General features: G+C 53.2%; 3 protein-coding genes across 8 annotated transcripts; 1 reads left to right on the top strand and 2 right to left on the bottom strand.

The window, feature by feature from the left end:
• Positions 1 to 1,616: 1,616 nt before the first annotated feature.
• Positions 1,617 to 7,877, bottom strand: CDCA5 (cell division cycle associated 5). 2 transcript variants are annotated; one of them, XM_086384939.1, is made up of 5 exons: positions 7,683 to 7,877; positions 7,236 to 7,330; positions 6,986 to 7,162; positions 4,121 to 4,558; positions 1,617 to 3,929 (listed from the first exon to the last, which is right to left on the bottom strand). In XM_086384939.1, the coding sequence occupies exons 1-5, from the start codon at positions 7,762 to 7,764 to the stop codon at positions 3,849 to 3,851; spliced, it is 873 nt and encodes a 290-aa protein (XP_086241065.1). In that variant the 5' UTR covers positions 7,765 to 7,877; the 3' UTR covers positions 1,617 to 3,848. The 2 variants fall into 2 exon arrangements, with proteins under 2 accessions (XP_086241065.1, XP_086241066.1); XM_086384940.1 differs by lacking the exon at positions 7,683 to 7,877 and adding an exon at positions 7,554 to 7,660.
• Positions 7,835 to 11,881, top strand: ZFPL1 (zinc finger protein like 1). 5 transcript variants are annotated; one of them, XM_086384936.1, is made up of 8 exons: positions 7,835 to 7,939; positions 8,301 to 8,410; positions 8,721 to 8,832; positions 9,956 to 10,149; positions 10,242 to 10,314; positions 10,388 to 10,534; positions 10,776 to 10,899; positions 11,410 to 11,881. In XM_086384936.1, exons 2-8 carry the CDS (start codon positions 8,309 to 8,311, stop codon positions 11,594 to 11,596), a joined length of 939 nt encoding a protein of 312 aa, XP_086241062.1. In that variant the 5' UTR covers positions 7,835 to 7,939; positions 8,301 to 8,308; the 3' UTR covers positions 11,597 to 11,881. The 5 variants fall into 5 exon arrangements, with proteins under 5 accessions (XP_086241062.1, XP_086241059.1, XP_086241060.1 ...); XM_086384933.1 differs by having other exon boundaries at positions 7,835 to 7,982; XM_086384934.1 differs by having other exon boundaries at positions 7,835 to 7,995.
• CATSPERH (catsper channel auxiliary subunit eta) lies at positions 11,854 to 12,593 on the bottom strand. Its single transcript, XM_086384943.1, has 3 exons — positions 12,321 to 12,593; positions 12,116 to 12,215; positions 11,854 to 12,007 (listed from the first exon to the last, which is right to left on the bottom strand). The coding sequence occupies exons 1-3, from the start codon at positions 12,495 to 12,497 to the stop codon at positions 11,931 to 11,933; spliced, it is 354 nt and encodes a 117-aa protein (XP_086241069.1). The 5' UTR covers positions 12,498 to 12,593; the 3' UTR covers positions 11,854 to 11,930.
• Between the last annotated feature and the right edge of the window lie 786 nt (positions 12,594 to 13,379).

Genomic DNA, 13,379 nt, shown 5'->3' with positions numbered 1-13,379 from the left:
CATTGTGGGCTTCTCATTGCGGTGGCTTCTCTTTCGCAGAGCACAGGCTCTAAGCACATGGGCTAGCAGCTGCACACGGGCTCAGTGTAGCTCGTGGGCTCTAGAGCACAGGCTAGGCAGCTGTAACACACTGGCTTAGTTGCTCTGCAGCACGTGGGATATTCCTGGACCAAAGATCAAACTCGTGTACTTAGAGGTACAATAGAATATACAAAAATGTATATATTACATTTTATCCATTCATCCATCGATGGTTATTTGTGCTATTTCCAACTTTTGGCAACTGTGAATAATGTTCCTATGAACACGGGTGGCAAATATCTTGAGACCCTGCTTTCACTTCTTTTGGATATTGTACCCAGAAGTGAATTGTATCAATATACATTTTTGTTATATACAATAGGTACGATGGAATATTATCCAGTCTTCAAAAGGAATTGATTCTGACACATGCTGTCACATGGATGAACCTTGAAAACAGGGTAAGTGAAATGAGACATAAAGGAATGTTGCTGGTGATTCAGTGGTTAAGAATCCACCTTCCAATGTAAGATCCCGTGTGCCACAGGGCACCTAAGCCAGAGTGGCACAGTGAAGACCCAGTGCAGCCAAAGTAAAAATAAAGTTTCAAAAACTTTTAAGAAAGAAATGAGACACAAAAGGGCAAACATTCTCTGGCTCCTCATGGACAGAAAGTAGGATGGTGGGTGCCAGAAGCTGAGGCAATAGGGAATAGGGAATTACTTACTGTCTAACAGGGACAGTTTCACTTTGGGAGGATGAAAAGGTTCTAGAGATGAATGATGGTGATGGCTGCACAGCATGGTGAGTGTGTTTAATGCTACCAAACTGTACACTTAAGATGCTTAAAATGGTAAATTTTATGTTATGTACTTTGTCACAATAAATTAAAAAAAAAAACCAAACCACCACTCTGGACTTGCCTGATGGTACAGTGGACAGAAATCCACATAATACACAGGGCTGTTGTTAAGGACTGAGTCAGATAACGTGTGGGATTATTGTATCAAAGGGTTTTAAGCAGGAGAGAAACAGCATCATATTTTGTCTCTTAGAACTCATTCTAAGGAGATCCACTAGGAGGCCAGGGCAAATGTCCAGGGGCCATAGTGGTGGGATGGAGGGGTGTTGAGGAGGTTTTGGCTGATGGGATGGGGTGAAGGAGAGGGTAGACCTACAGATGACCCCAGGTTCCTGGCTGTGTGACTGGGTCAGCAGGTGGTATTGATAATAACAGGAGCACAGAAAAAGACACGTTGGTGGATGAGCTGAATTTGAGATGACTTCTGAGTTCAGATAGTTTTAGAAGACAGTTCTAGATTCCAGTTTGAGCTCAGTAGAGACGTATGGTTTGGAGATAAAGACTAGTAAAATCTTGAGACTTCCCTGGTAGTGGAGTGGTTAAGAATCCACCTTCCAATGCAGGGGATGCAGGTTCGATCCCTGGTCAGGGAACTAAGATCCCACATGCCGCTGGGCAACTAAACCCACAGACCACAACTAGAGAGCCTGTGCACTGCAATTAAAGAAGCCTGCAAGCTGCAAGGAAGACTCAGTATAGCAAAAAAAAAAAACAAAAAAACACCTAGGCAGTCTTGAGCAAGGAGGTGGCGCATTTACTCTAAAAACGAGGAGGCAAGGGCAAGCATAGAAAGGATGAGGAAAGGGAGTGGGTGTGCCACCTGCATAAAGATGCATTTATGTCCCTGGGCCTCCTCTGGCCTGGTGGGAGAATTCCTGGGAATCACAGCTTTGACTAGCTCCCCAGGGCATTCTGCACCCACTGCTGTCGAGCACCCAGGCTGAGCCAGTGAGGAACTGGCTCCTTCACAGGAATCTGTCAGGAAGAGGAAGCAGGGTAAGAGCTGGACTCAGGAAGGGGTGGAGGGTTGGTGCCCAGGTGCTAAGAGTGGAGCTCTTAGCAGCCTCACCCCAGCCCGACTTCTTTCCTGCTGGGACATGAGGGTATGGGGCTCCCCTTCTTGGAGGACTGGACAGAAAACACAGACCTGGGGGTGGGAGTGATCTACCACAGGGCTACTGGAAGCCAGGCTGGCAGTCCCCCTTAAAAACAGACAAGCAGCCCAAAGAAAGCATGGTTTCCTGGGTCCCACACCCTCAGCTCTGCTTTGAGCCAACAAAAGAAAAGAGTCTATGAACAGGCAGAAACTTTTTTTGTTTGTTTTAATTTTGAAAAGAAGTCCCAGTTTTCTCTTCAACTCTATTCTTAGTTTTTCAGGGACAGAGAAAAGTCTGTAGTAACAACATCAACTGAACATCATCTGGTGACTTCCGGCTTTCAGGACAAAGACATTTCCCAGGAGTTGTCCTGCCAGTCAGCGAGGACAACTCTCCAGGTACAGTCCAGTTCAAGGGCGTCTGGGTTCACCCTGGCAAAGGGGCTTGCGTGACAAAGCATGAAGCACCGGACAGGTAGCCTAGGGCTCCTCAGCCTTGCAGAGCTTAATTGATACCCACCAGGCCTGTGCCATTTAAGGGACCCTAACCAAGCAAACACTCATCTTCCCTGATGTCCTCTGCTATCCACTAGCCCCTCTGCACTCCTCTTAGCTTCTACTTCCATGAATCCATAATCATCAAAAGGTACAGTGGCCTGGGCTACAGCGGAAGCTGTGGTTGGGCAGCCATTGCAAGCTCACCTTTTACCAACATTGAGAAAAGAGAAACAAGGGAGGGGGCATGCGGCTCACCAGAGACAATGAGATGACCCCTTCCTCCCCCGAGCTCAACTCCTAGTACCTACCTCAGGCAGGGTCCTCGTGTGAGAGGACGCTAAGGAAGCTGAAAGTTAAAGCTGCTCTCAACCTGGCCCCTTTCTGGCACGTGAGGAAAGCTTCCTAGAACTTTACAAAACACTAAGGTCACCAGGACCATACAACCCCAAAGTTTTTCTTCTAGAGCTGAGTAGACTGTACACTTTGTAAAAAACAGGTATGAGTAACAAGAGCAGGCGCCTTCAGCCATGGGCCCCTTCCCGGGCCACTGCAGGCATCGCCCCAGAATCCCTGAGCCTCAGGTTCTACGTTTTCTCGAGACACCTTCTTCACCTCAAGCAGCCGTTGCTCCATCAGCCTGCATTTAACCCAACATCTCAGCAGCAACACATAGAACTATAAAATACAGCTTCCTTGTAGTAGACATTTACCGTCTGAGACGCAACCAAGGCCTCCCTCTCTCCTACAAAAAAGACTCTATAGGCCCAGGGTCCAGATTCTTCCTCACAGATAGTACTTCTCCAATCCATGGGTTCAGTGCTCCCGGACCATCTACAGAATCTAAGAGGAAACCCAAGCTTCACTACCTAGATGGGCTCAAGGAGGGGAACCAAGCCCCAGCAGAGATGACTCAGTAGAGAAAGCCAGAGGCTGGCCATGGCCCCCGCACCTGTCTCCGGTGGGCTGGTGCAGAAGAGCGGCACTTCCCCATAGGAGCAGAGAGGTGCCCTCTCTCCCCCCGACCCCCAGCCCTTTAACCTCCTCTGGCTGGGCCAGTGATGCCTGCTCCCTAGTCTGTGGCCTGACTGGAAATTGGCTGGGATACTCTGGGAGGTGGGGGGAGAGGATGGTAGGTCACTGACGACAGACGGGACACCAATGCGATGCTGAGCCAGGGAGGTCCCCCTTCTGGAAGCTCGGATGGCTGCCGCCGCTGCACCAACCCCCAGAGGACAGGCCCCACGTGCAGCAACAGCACATCGTGGGGAACAAGACCAGGGCAGGGGACCCCAAGCGTCTTTTCCACAAGGAGAGGGAACTATGTACAACAGGAGGAGGGCAGAGTCTGGCCAGGGACACCCCCACTTCATCTCATTCAACCAGGAGATCAAAGCGCTCAGCGGCTTCAAACTCAGCATTCATGGCCGCGGCCCATTCATCCAGCTCCGATTTCTGGGGGAAGAGAAATGGAGGGCAAGTGAGTGGCGAAGGGGGCACGTCAGCTGTGCGTCTCCACCCATACTCTGCAGGCACTGCCTTTCCACCACAATAGCCAGGGCTGAGCCCCTGCCCTGCCCGTGTCCTGATGTGTCTCCCCGTGTGTCTGGAGTGGTAGCAGAGGAAGACCCCTGCCCCTCACTCACCAAGATCTCCGGCACCTTTTTCTTCTTTCGTTTCTCTTTCACAACCAGAGGGGAGATTCCAGGGAGAGTTGTGTCTGGGGCCCAGGGCTTCACAGAAACCCTGGGGACCTCAGCTAACTTTGAATCCACCACTGGCGAGACTCCAGCCAAGTCTTCAGCTGCCAGCAGCCCCTCAAAGCCAAAGCAGGACTGGCGGCCTGGGGTGGAGGTGGACGCAGAGCCCAAAGTCTCCAGGCGGCTGTACGAGCGCCTGACCTTCTTTGACATTTCCAAGTCTCTGGCGTCCAAGTCTCCTTTCCAGGAGTTGGACTCAGCATTCACGGGGCATAGCACAGGAGTGGAGGGGGCGGTGACAGGGACACTGCAGGTCTGGAAGAGGTCCTCCTTAGTAAGCTTCTTGCTAGGAGGGTTGTTTTCTTTCTCCAATAAAGAAGCGATCTGTAGCAGGACAGAAGAGAGAATGCCTCCCAGTTATTTAACTGTGTTACTGACTTCAAGAAAGGCCCAAGGATCTAAAATGTCCATCCAGTCACTAAGTCCTTTTTGGTCACCTGCCAGGCACTGGGAAGACAGCAGGGAAGAAAACAAAGAATACACACCTGTTTCCACAGGGCTTCCATTCTAGTGGGAAAAAAGACACAGGGGGAATCGTGTCACATGTTAGAGGTGCTAAGCACCTTGGGAAAAAAACAGAACAGGATGGAGTGTACATGGGGTGCACGGGATAGGTGTAGGTCAATGTAGGCCTCACCGAGATACAGGTAGCACTTGAAGGAAGCAAAGGAGTCAGTCATCCAGAGAACTGTCCTAGGCAGAGAACAGAAAGTGCAAAGTCCTGAGGTGAAACTGTGCCAGTCAGGGTCAAGGAACAAGAAGGGCAGTGAGGGTGAAGTGAGAGGGAGTGAGCCGAGGAACTGATGATGGGATTCGAGAGGTAACGCGGGTGTTTTAGGGCATGTTTTGCAGGCCACTATTCAAGGGGAGGCCCAGGGAGCCATGGCAAGGTTGTGAACAGGAAAATGCTTAATCTGACATGTGTATTAAGATGTTCACACACTGGTTTCTCATAATTCCAGTCTCAGCTCTAGAGCTGCTTCCTCAGAGAGATGGTCCTTTACCATGGAACGGAGGCCAGCCCCTCCTTACCTCTGCCTGTCACCCCTTTCCTGGCCAGCGAGATCACTACCTGATTTTGACTGTTTGCTGGTTGGCTGAGACCTCAGCTAGAATGTGCATGTCACACGTGAGCAGGTGTCTTCACCTGTCTGGTTGACCTGGCCTACGCCCAGCACCTTCAGCAGAGCCCTGCATGGAGTAGGTGTTCAATACATAAAGACTCAACTGACTTTCACAAAACTTGACACTGAGCTTTCTGATAACTAAGGTGAGAAACAGGACAAATTTAGTGACCCTTGTGGTTTAAAAGAATTACGTTATCATGAGACATTTCCTGGCTCTAGGCTCTGGGGAATCTATCCCATCAGTCTTAGTAAAAGGGATGCTGAACAAAAGGAGGGTCACCCAGACTACCACTCTGTCAGTCCCTACAGCCATCCAAGTCCTTGCACATTTTTTTGGTCCAATATCTCATGAATCGATCATTCAACCAATAAGAATGGCCACCGTCAGGGAGACAGAAGCCTGCCCTCAAGACAAACAAAGTATTCTTGGCTATTCATAAGGCCTATCGGGAAGGCTTCCGGGAGGAGGTATCCTTTGAGCTGAGTCCTGTGTGATGGGGCTCTCCAGCAGTACTCCAGCAACGCTCTGCTTTTACCTTACTTCATGCACCCAATGTCTCACTTTAGGACTCCTCTGATGTCCTTCTACTTGGTCTTGGAGTCCCCAGAAGGCTTTCTCCAACCCATTCTCCAACCAGACCCAAGAAGGATCTTTCTATAACACCCAAGGCTGCCTCAGTCACTACCTTGAGACTCTCCAAAGCTGCCCACAGAACGAAGGATGAAGTCCAAGTTCATCAGGATCTGCTCCGGCTCAGCACACTCCCTCTCCTGACAAGGTCTACTGCAGACGCACCAAAAGTGCTCTTCCTGAAACTGCGCATTTCCTTGTGGACTCCAGGCGTCTACAAGCACAGCTTCCTTCGCCTGGAGCACTGCTAACTTGTCTTCAAAGACTCAGTTCAAACACCTCTGTGAAACGTTCCCTGAGCTACCTGATCTGGGTTAGGTATCTTTACAGCATCTACTACTTTCTTTATTACAGTCCTCAGCATACTGTGTTATCACTTGTTTTTCTCCCCAGTTGACTACAAGCCTCGTGAGCTACTCAAAGGCAGGTAACATTTCTCATTCATTATATCTTCACGTACAGATCTTCTGCGAATGAGACACCTTTAACAATAACTTCGGCTAAAACAGTTCAAGACATTATAAGTTACTGAGAAAAAGAGGCTAAAAAGAAAAAAAGAGTAGTAAGACCCAGCTCAACTTTAAAAGGAAAATGGTAGAGAATACCAGGGCATTAAACGCACCAAGTGTGTAAGAAGTAAGCAAGCCTGGCAACATATGCAGGTGTCCAAAGGCAAATTGTTTCAAAATACAGCAAAAACAACTCCCTGGGCAGACATGAGTGAGTAAGTGAAAGTTGCTCAGTTGTGTCCAACTCTTCGTGACTCCATGGACTATACAGTCCATGGAATTCTTCAGGCCAGAATACTGGAGTGGGTAGCCTTTCCCTTTGCCAGGGGATCTTCCCAACCCACGAATTGAACCCAGGTCTCCCGCATTGCAGGCGGATTCTTTACCAGCGGAGCCACGAGACATGAGCAGCCATTATATCCCGCCCCAGCTCTAGAGTGTCTGTCCTGGATTCCCCTTAACTAAGAAATGAAAATGAACTTACCCGGGGGCTTCTTCGAGGAGAGTTAATGGATGGGATCTGTGGAGACGAGTTGATCACACAGCCGACTCCCGATCCTGGCTCTCCACCTACAACTCCTCTCTCAGCCCTCACCTCTACAGTATGGGCCACGATCTTCTTCAAGACGATGGGTTTTCTGACTGGAGCCTCCTGAGGCGCCTGGAGAAGAGGAGTGAACATGAGGTCTCTATTAGCCCAGAGGCTTCCAGAGCAGGAGGAACCTGAGGCTCACCTTAGGACAGACTTCCGCAAGGGTGTTTGGGAGATCAGAGCCTGATTTCCGCTGGGACCTCCGCAGAGACCGAGTGGGAGTTGGGGCGCTGGGTCCTGCAATCAGAAAAATTTAGGAGGTAGGGGAGGACTCGGCCTCAGAGTCTAGACAACAGGTTCTGAAGAAAGAGAGAGAATATTCCCAAACAGGCCCTTTGGGGGCGCCTTCCTGGCCAGGAGACGAGAGAGCCTTCGAGGGCGGGGGGTGGGGTGGCGTTCCTCACCGAACTGCGTCCCTCAAACGGCTTAACCCCCTTTCCCGCGCGCCCCCTCCGCTCACCGGGGCACTGGACGGCCCCTCCGGACCGGGTTCGTCTCTCGGACATGTCTAGCTTTGGTCTCTATCCCCTCTGCCGCAGGTGCCGCCACCAGAGCGCGCGCCAACCCGAAAGGTAAACGTTCGAATTACCCGCCTTGCCCGGGAGGAAGCGGAAGTGATGTACGGGGGAGGTCCGCGAGCTTCGATCACTCCTTTTTCCACCCTCCTCCATGTCTAGAGTCTACAGGGGAGGGGTCACTGTCACTCTGACGTCATCAGCGCGCGCCGCACCCGGAAGAGACGTGGCAGCCGAGGGATAATCGGAGCGTTGTGAGCTGAAGAGAGCTGGGCGAGAGCTTGGCTGAACGCGGTCTGACCTTCCGCGCTTCGGACCGGCGCTCGCGCCCGTGAGGACCGGTGCCGCAGCCGATTAGTAACACAGAGAGTGGGGTCTGTGGAGAAGGTGGGGGCGGGGCATGGAGGGGGTGGGGCTCAGGAGGGACCTCTGGGGGCGGGGCCGGTGGTATCGGAGAGACTGATGGAGGGGCCTGCCCAAGGATGGGATGCGGGACGAATGCGGGTGTCTCAGGAGGCGGGATTTATGCAGGGGCCGTGGCCCAGAATGTAGAGGGAAGGTGGGCGGGAGTTTGGTGTTGGGGCGGATACGAGCGGTGTCTAGGGAAGTTAATAAGTGAAAACAAACTGGGCTGGTAAATGTGTAGAGGTCAGCAGAACCTGGCTCCCTGCCAACTGTGCCGCTTTCCTCAGGGTCGACTATGGGACTTTGCAAGTGCCCCAAGAGGAAGGTGACCAACCTGTTCTGCTTCGAACACCGGGTCAACGTCTGCGAGCACTGCCTGGTAGCCAATCACGCCAAGGTGGGTGTTCAGAGTAGAGACTGAGCAGGGCGCTAGGTGGGCAAGCCGTACTGACTTTCCTCCAAATTTATGAAAGATCCGGCCCTAGAATGGAAGCTCCGCAAGGGCAGGGACTTAGTTTATTTTGTTCACTGTTGTATCCCCAGTGCTTAAGACAGAGTCTGGCACGTATGTGCTCAATGAATGTTTATTGATTGGTCAAACAAAAGAATGAATCTCCTCTGTGATGACAGAAAAAGAGGCACCTGGGCCTTGGGGAGATGGGCTGTGGAGCCCTGGCTCCAGTTGTGACCCCCTTCTCCCACTTCAGTGCATCGTCCAGTCCTACCTGCAGTGGCTCCAAGATAGCGATTACAACCCCAATTGCCGCCTGTGTAACATACCCCTGGCTGCTCGGGAGACAACCCGCCTCATCTGTTATGGTGAGGCCTGGGCACCTTGGGGGTGGGGATCTGGACAAGACCAGTGTGACTGGTTTCCAGCGGCTCCCCAAGCAGCAGGACAGTGAGACCTTCAAGCTTGGGAGGCTGGAACTCAGATTCTGGTCCCACTAGGTAACTTACCTGCTGTGTGAGCTCAGGCAAGTCACTTTCCCTTTCTAGGCCTTAGTGTTTTTCCCTAAAAACTAAGCTCCTAGCTTCCTCCCTGCCAATCTCTCGGGTGTGGTTGTGGCTGTGAGCAGTAGCTGGCTGTACCTGTAGTGAGCTGAAAGCATGGGGCTCTCAGACGTTCAGGATCCATTTCTAATTCCAACATTACACAGAGAGGAATTGAATTTCCCACAGTGACGTCAGTTAAAAGAAGTCAGCAGAGGCATGTGTCATGGTCTTGACCCGACTCTTCTGTAAGAGCCTTAGCTCCACTTTTTGAAGGAACTAGTGTAAAAGAGTGAGCTTAACATATGTTTCTCACTGTGAGTGTGTGTTTATATATGCATGTGTTAAATGTGCGTTGTGTCTTTACCTGTTAGTGTGTTCATTGGTACTGTGGGTGAGTGAATGGGTCAGTGTTGTACAGGAACATATGAGCGTGTTGTGGGCTTGCAGAATTCCTGGGTGTGAATGCTTGGGTGTTAGCGTACTTGAGTGTATGTGAGAGTTAATGTGCCCATAAGTGTGGATATAGGGGATGGCACTTGTGTTTGACTACATGTATATAAACGTGTACATTTGTGCCGATGGATATGTACACGCATACAGGTACCTGTGTATATGTCTAGTAACCTTTTGAGCTTTTAGCCTAGTGAGTTTGTGATGAGTGCAGGTCCAGAGAGGACTCCCGGAGAGGTTAGGTGGCATATTCTTCTCACCTACCCTGAGCCCCTAGGGGCTGGGCAGCCTGGTAGCATCTGCCTTGTCTTAGTCAGACAGTGGTGGCCAGGAAGACCAAAGTCTTAAGGTACACTGATATAATCAACCTGGGAAGGAGGTTGTGTAAGCCCTGGGCTTACACATATGTGTGCAGATATCTCTGCAGTGGGCTAGTGGACTAGGGGTCCTAAGAGTCTTCCTCATGTCTCTCCTCCACTACTTTGTGGGCTCTAAGATCTGTTCCACTGGGCCTGCCTCAATGAGCGTGCTGCTCAGCTCCCCCGAAACACAGCACCTGCTGGCTACCAGTGCCCCAGCTGCAGTGGCCCCATCTTCCCTCCAACCAACCTGGCTGGCCCTGTGGCCTCTGCGCTGAGAGAGAAGCTGGCCACGGTCAACTGGGCCCGGGCAGGACTGGGTCTTCCTCTGGTGAGAATCTTTCTGCCCTGGGTCCCACCTGGGCCAGAGGGGTGGGTGGGGACAGCACCGGGCAGACTGGTGACATCAGTTCTTTCCTCCAGATTGACGAGCTGGTGAGCCCAGAGCCTGAACCCCTCAACACGTCTGAGTTCTCTGACTGGTCCAGCTTTAATGGTAAGTGGTAGCCTCCACTGCTAATGGGGTCCTTGCCTCCCCACCCTGCTTACCGCTCTCTTCCTGCCCATAGCCAGCGGTAGCCCCGAACAGGAAGAGACAGCCAGCGCTTCTGCTGCCCCAGCCTTCTACAGCCAAGTCCCCCGGCCCCCTGCTTCCCCGAGCCGGCCTGAACAGCACACGGTGATCCACATGGGCAATCCCGAGCCTCTGACTCACGGTGAGCTGGGGAATTGTCCAGGCCAGAGGGGGATAGAATAGGGGGTGGGTATGCGGAGGGACCTCGGCAGTCCACCCACCCACCCACAGAACCCTTCCTGTTCCATCAGACATCACCTCCCCATGATCCCAAGATGCTCTGTCAGGCTGAAAAGGGCCAGGGTCTCCTGCCCTCCCCCATCCCCACCCCTCTCTGGCCCAGTTTCCTGAGCCTGTGGATGCCGGTGGCTCTGCCCCTGCAGCCTCAGCCCCGAGGAAGGTGTATGACACGCGGGATGATGAGCGGGCACCAGGCCTCCACCGGGATTGTGATGATGACAAGTACCGGCGCCGGCCAGCCCTGGGGTGGCTGGCCCAGCTGCTCAGGTACACGGGGTCATGTGGGGCAGGATGCTAGGAACGGGGAGTGGGGGAAGTGAGAGCCAGAGGCCCTGGGGGGACGGTTTCATGATAAAGGAGGCCTATCCTGGGTAATAACGGGACCTGGTGTTGGGGCCCTGCATGGAGGCCTGGGCTGGGGTCTGCCCCTCTCCAGCTCTTTCCTCGCCTGCTGCATATGAGGTTCAGACTCAGTCTCTTGAGGCCCCTTCCCGCTCTGACACCTCCCCGGTCTTTGTGACTCCCCTTACGCCTGACACATTCTGGCTTCCAGAACACAGCTGTTACCTCAGCTGCTTTGAGCTGCACAATCATCCTTGTAGCGGGCAGGCTCAGGGATGAGCCGCCCCCTCTGCCCCCACGGCACATTTGAGGAAACAAGGCTCAGGGCTGGTGGCACTGGGGCCAGAAGACAAGGGTCGTGGCTGGCACTCCTCTCCCAGCCACAGGGCCACCAGGGTCCTAAGGCCTGACCTGACTTTCCCCTCACCCCCCCAGGAGCCGGGCTGGGTCCCGTAAGCGGCCGCTGACCCTGCTGCAGCGGGCGGGGCTGCTGCTGCTGCTGGGGCTGCTGGGCTTCCTGGCCCTGCTGGCCCTCATGTCTCGCCTGGGCCGGGCTGCTGCTGACAGCGACCCCAACCTGGACCCACTCATGAACCCTCACATCCGTGTGGGTCCCTCCTGAATCCTTGCCTATGGCTGGGCCAGCCTAGGACCTGGGGGCCTGAGGAGGTGGGTAGGGGAGGCTGTCTGGGGGGGCCCTTCTCTGTTCCTCTCTCTCAAGCCTGAGACACTAAGATCCCAGACCCAAAGTCAAGTCCACCAGAGTGGTTGCAGGCTAGGCCTGGGGTCCCTGCGGATCAAGCATTTGACCTGCTCCTCCTGGGTCTGCAGCTTCCCCCCCCTCCCCATTCTTCCCGCCAACCAAAAGGAGCCAACAGGTGGAAATAAATGATAGACTTTATTAAAACACCCGAAGCAGCCTTTTCCTTCCCCCTTCTCAGCCCGGGTCCCAGGCTTCAGTGGCTCTCTTCCCGGTACTGGATGGCGAGAAACTCCAGGGACAGGCGGTTGAAGAACATGGCCCCGTTGAGCACTGGGCAGAGGAGAGAGCCCCCATCAGCCTTGCCTGCCCCCTCCTTGCTGTGTCTCTGCGTTCCAAAGCTTCCCCCTCCCCCTAAGTCCACGTCCCTTCCCTACTCACTCAGGATGGTCAGGGAAAAGCAGCGAAGAAACTTGTCATATGTCATCTCCGCGTAGAGTGACCCCATGGCGGCCCAGCAGATGCTGATCACCTGGGAGAACTGTAGGCCCCATCCCTTGGGAAAGTGGCCCCTGACACAACAGTGGCGTTTCCATCAGCCCCTGGGCCTCCCCAGACCACCTCTCGAGCCCCCGCCCCAGCCTACCATCAGGACGACGGTGTAGCGGAAGCTCATGCGGTCGTAGCGGTAGGTGACCCAGAAGTTGTGCACGTCGCTGGCAAAGACAGCCAGGTGTATGAAGAAGAGCATCAGCGCGGCCATGGTGAGAATCATGCCTTGTGGGAAGAAGAGCACAGCCACACGGTCCCGCCAGCGCATCATGGCAGGAGTACAGACTCAAGGCGGGTGGCAGAGCTTGAGCAGCGGACACTGTCCAGGAAGAGCAGCCAATCCCTCCGGTTCTAGAGCACCCAGTCTGGAATAGCCGTGGGATTCTAGAATAAGAAGGACATTGTAGAGAACAAGATTCTAGAACATGAGCTGGTTCCAGCCAGTACAGGGGTGTTTCATGGGTGGCCAGGGCAGCTCTGAATTGGTGGAGGGCGCCGGGCTAAACGTACAGAGCAGGGGGCCCTATCGTGCAGAGGAAGGGACAGCGCTCCTCATCCCAGTTTGTGCTGTGGTGTGAGTCTTCTCACTGAGTCCGCAACATGTCCACGCAGGAGGTAGTGTGGTCACGTTCCACAGATGAAGAACTGGGATCCAGAAAAGGGGAGGGGCATGTAGATCCTCAGGATGTCTTAGGTGCGTGAGAGGTCAGATGTGATCCCATCTGACCAGGTGAGGGCAGGCCTGAGCTGGATCACAAGCTACAAGTATTTGTTCCAACTCCTGATGTAAGGGAAGGGACCTTCTCACAACCTCCCAGGCATGGCCTGAAGAGCAACTGGCTTTTCCATCTTCTCCTAGATGTTCTTCCAACATATGATGCTGACCAGCTGTCCCCTCTGCTACCTTCCCACGCTTAGCATCTTCACACCCATCGCCTCTACTCTGCCAGGAGTCCCAGGAGAAAGCTGGGATTGGTGGCACAAAGCCTATTTTACACACAGACCTGGGGCACAGAGAGGGATTGTCTGCTCAAGTTTTCACAGACAGTAAGGGACTTGGTACTGAGACTAAGATCCAGTTCTACCCAAGGCTGTGGAATGGGCAAGAACAGAAGCCAAGAAAAGAAAATTGTGATACCTCCAGGACTGTCAA

Source organism: Bos grunniens, chromosome 29, assembly GCF_055505025.1.
Source record: "Bos grunniens cultivar Pamir isolate PY7600 chromosome 29, Bosgru_T2T1.0, whole genome shotgun sequence".
Taxonomy (NCBI): Eukaryota; Metazoa; Chordata; class Mammalia; order Artiodactyla; family Bovidae; genus Bos; species Bos grunniens.
The sequence above is the reverse complement of the archived record's forward strand: the minus strand, read 5'-3'. Positions and strand labels throughout refer to the sequence as shown.

Coding starts and splice junctions, on each gene's coding strand:
- CDCA5 (XM_086384939.1), bottom strand. CDS start 7,764: ATGGAGGAGGGTGGAAAAAGGAGTGATCGAAGCTCGCGGACCTCCCCC. Junction 7,331..7,682: donor CTTCCTCCCGGGCAAGGCGG/GTAATTCGAACG, acceptor TTCTGATTGCAG/GACCCAGCGCCCCAACTCCC. Junction 4,559..6,985: donor CTCCTCGAAGAAGCCCCCGG/GTAAGTTCATTT, acceptor GTCCTGCTACAG/ATCGCTTCTTTATTGGAGAA.
- ZFPL1 (XM_086384936.1), top strand. CDS start 8,309: ATGGGACTTTGCAAGTGCCCCAAGAGGAAGGTGACCAACCTGTTCTGC. Junction 8,411..8,720: donor TGGTAGCCAATCACGCCAAG/GTGGGTGTTCAG, acceptor CTCCCACTTCAG/TGCATCGTCCAGTCCTACCT. Junction 8,833..9,955: donor AACCCGCCTCATCTGTTATG/GTGAGGCCTGGG, acceptor GTGGGCTCTAAG/ATCTGTTCCACTGGGCCTGC.
- CATSPERH (XM_086384943.1), bottom strand. CDS start 12,497: ATGATGCGCTGGCGGGACCGTGTGGCTGTGCTCTTCTTCCCACAAGGC. Junction 12,216..12,320: donor GCTACACCGTCGTCCTGATG/GTAGGCTGGGGC, acceptor TGGGGCCTACAG/TTCTCCCAGGTGATCAGCAT. Junction 12,008..12,115: donor CTTTTCCCTGACCATCCTGA/GTGAGTAGGGAA, acceptor TCCTCTGCCCAG/TGCTCAACGGGGCCATGTTC.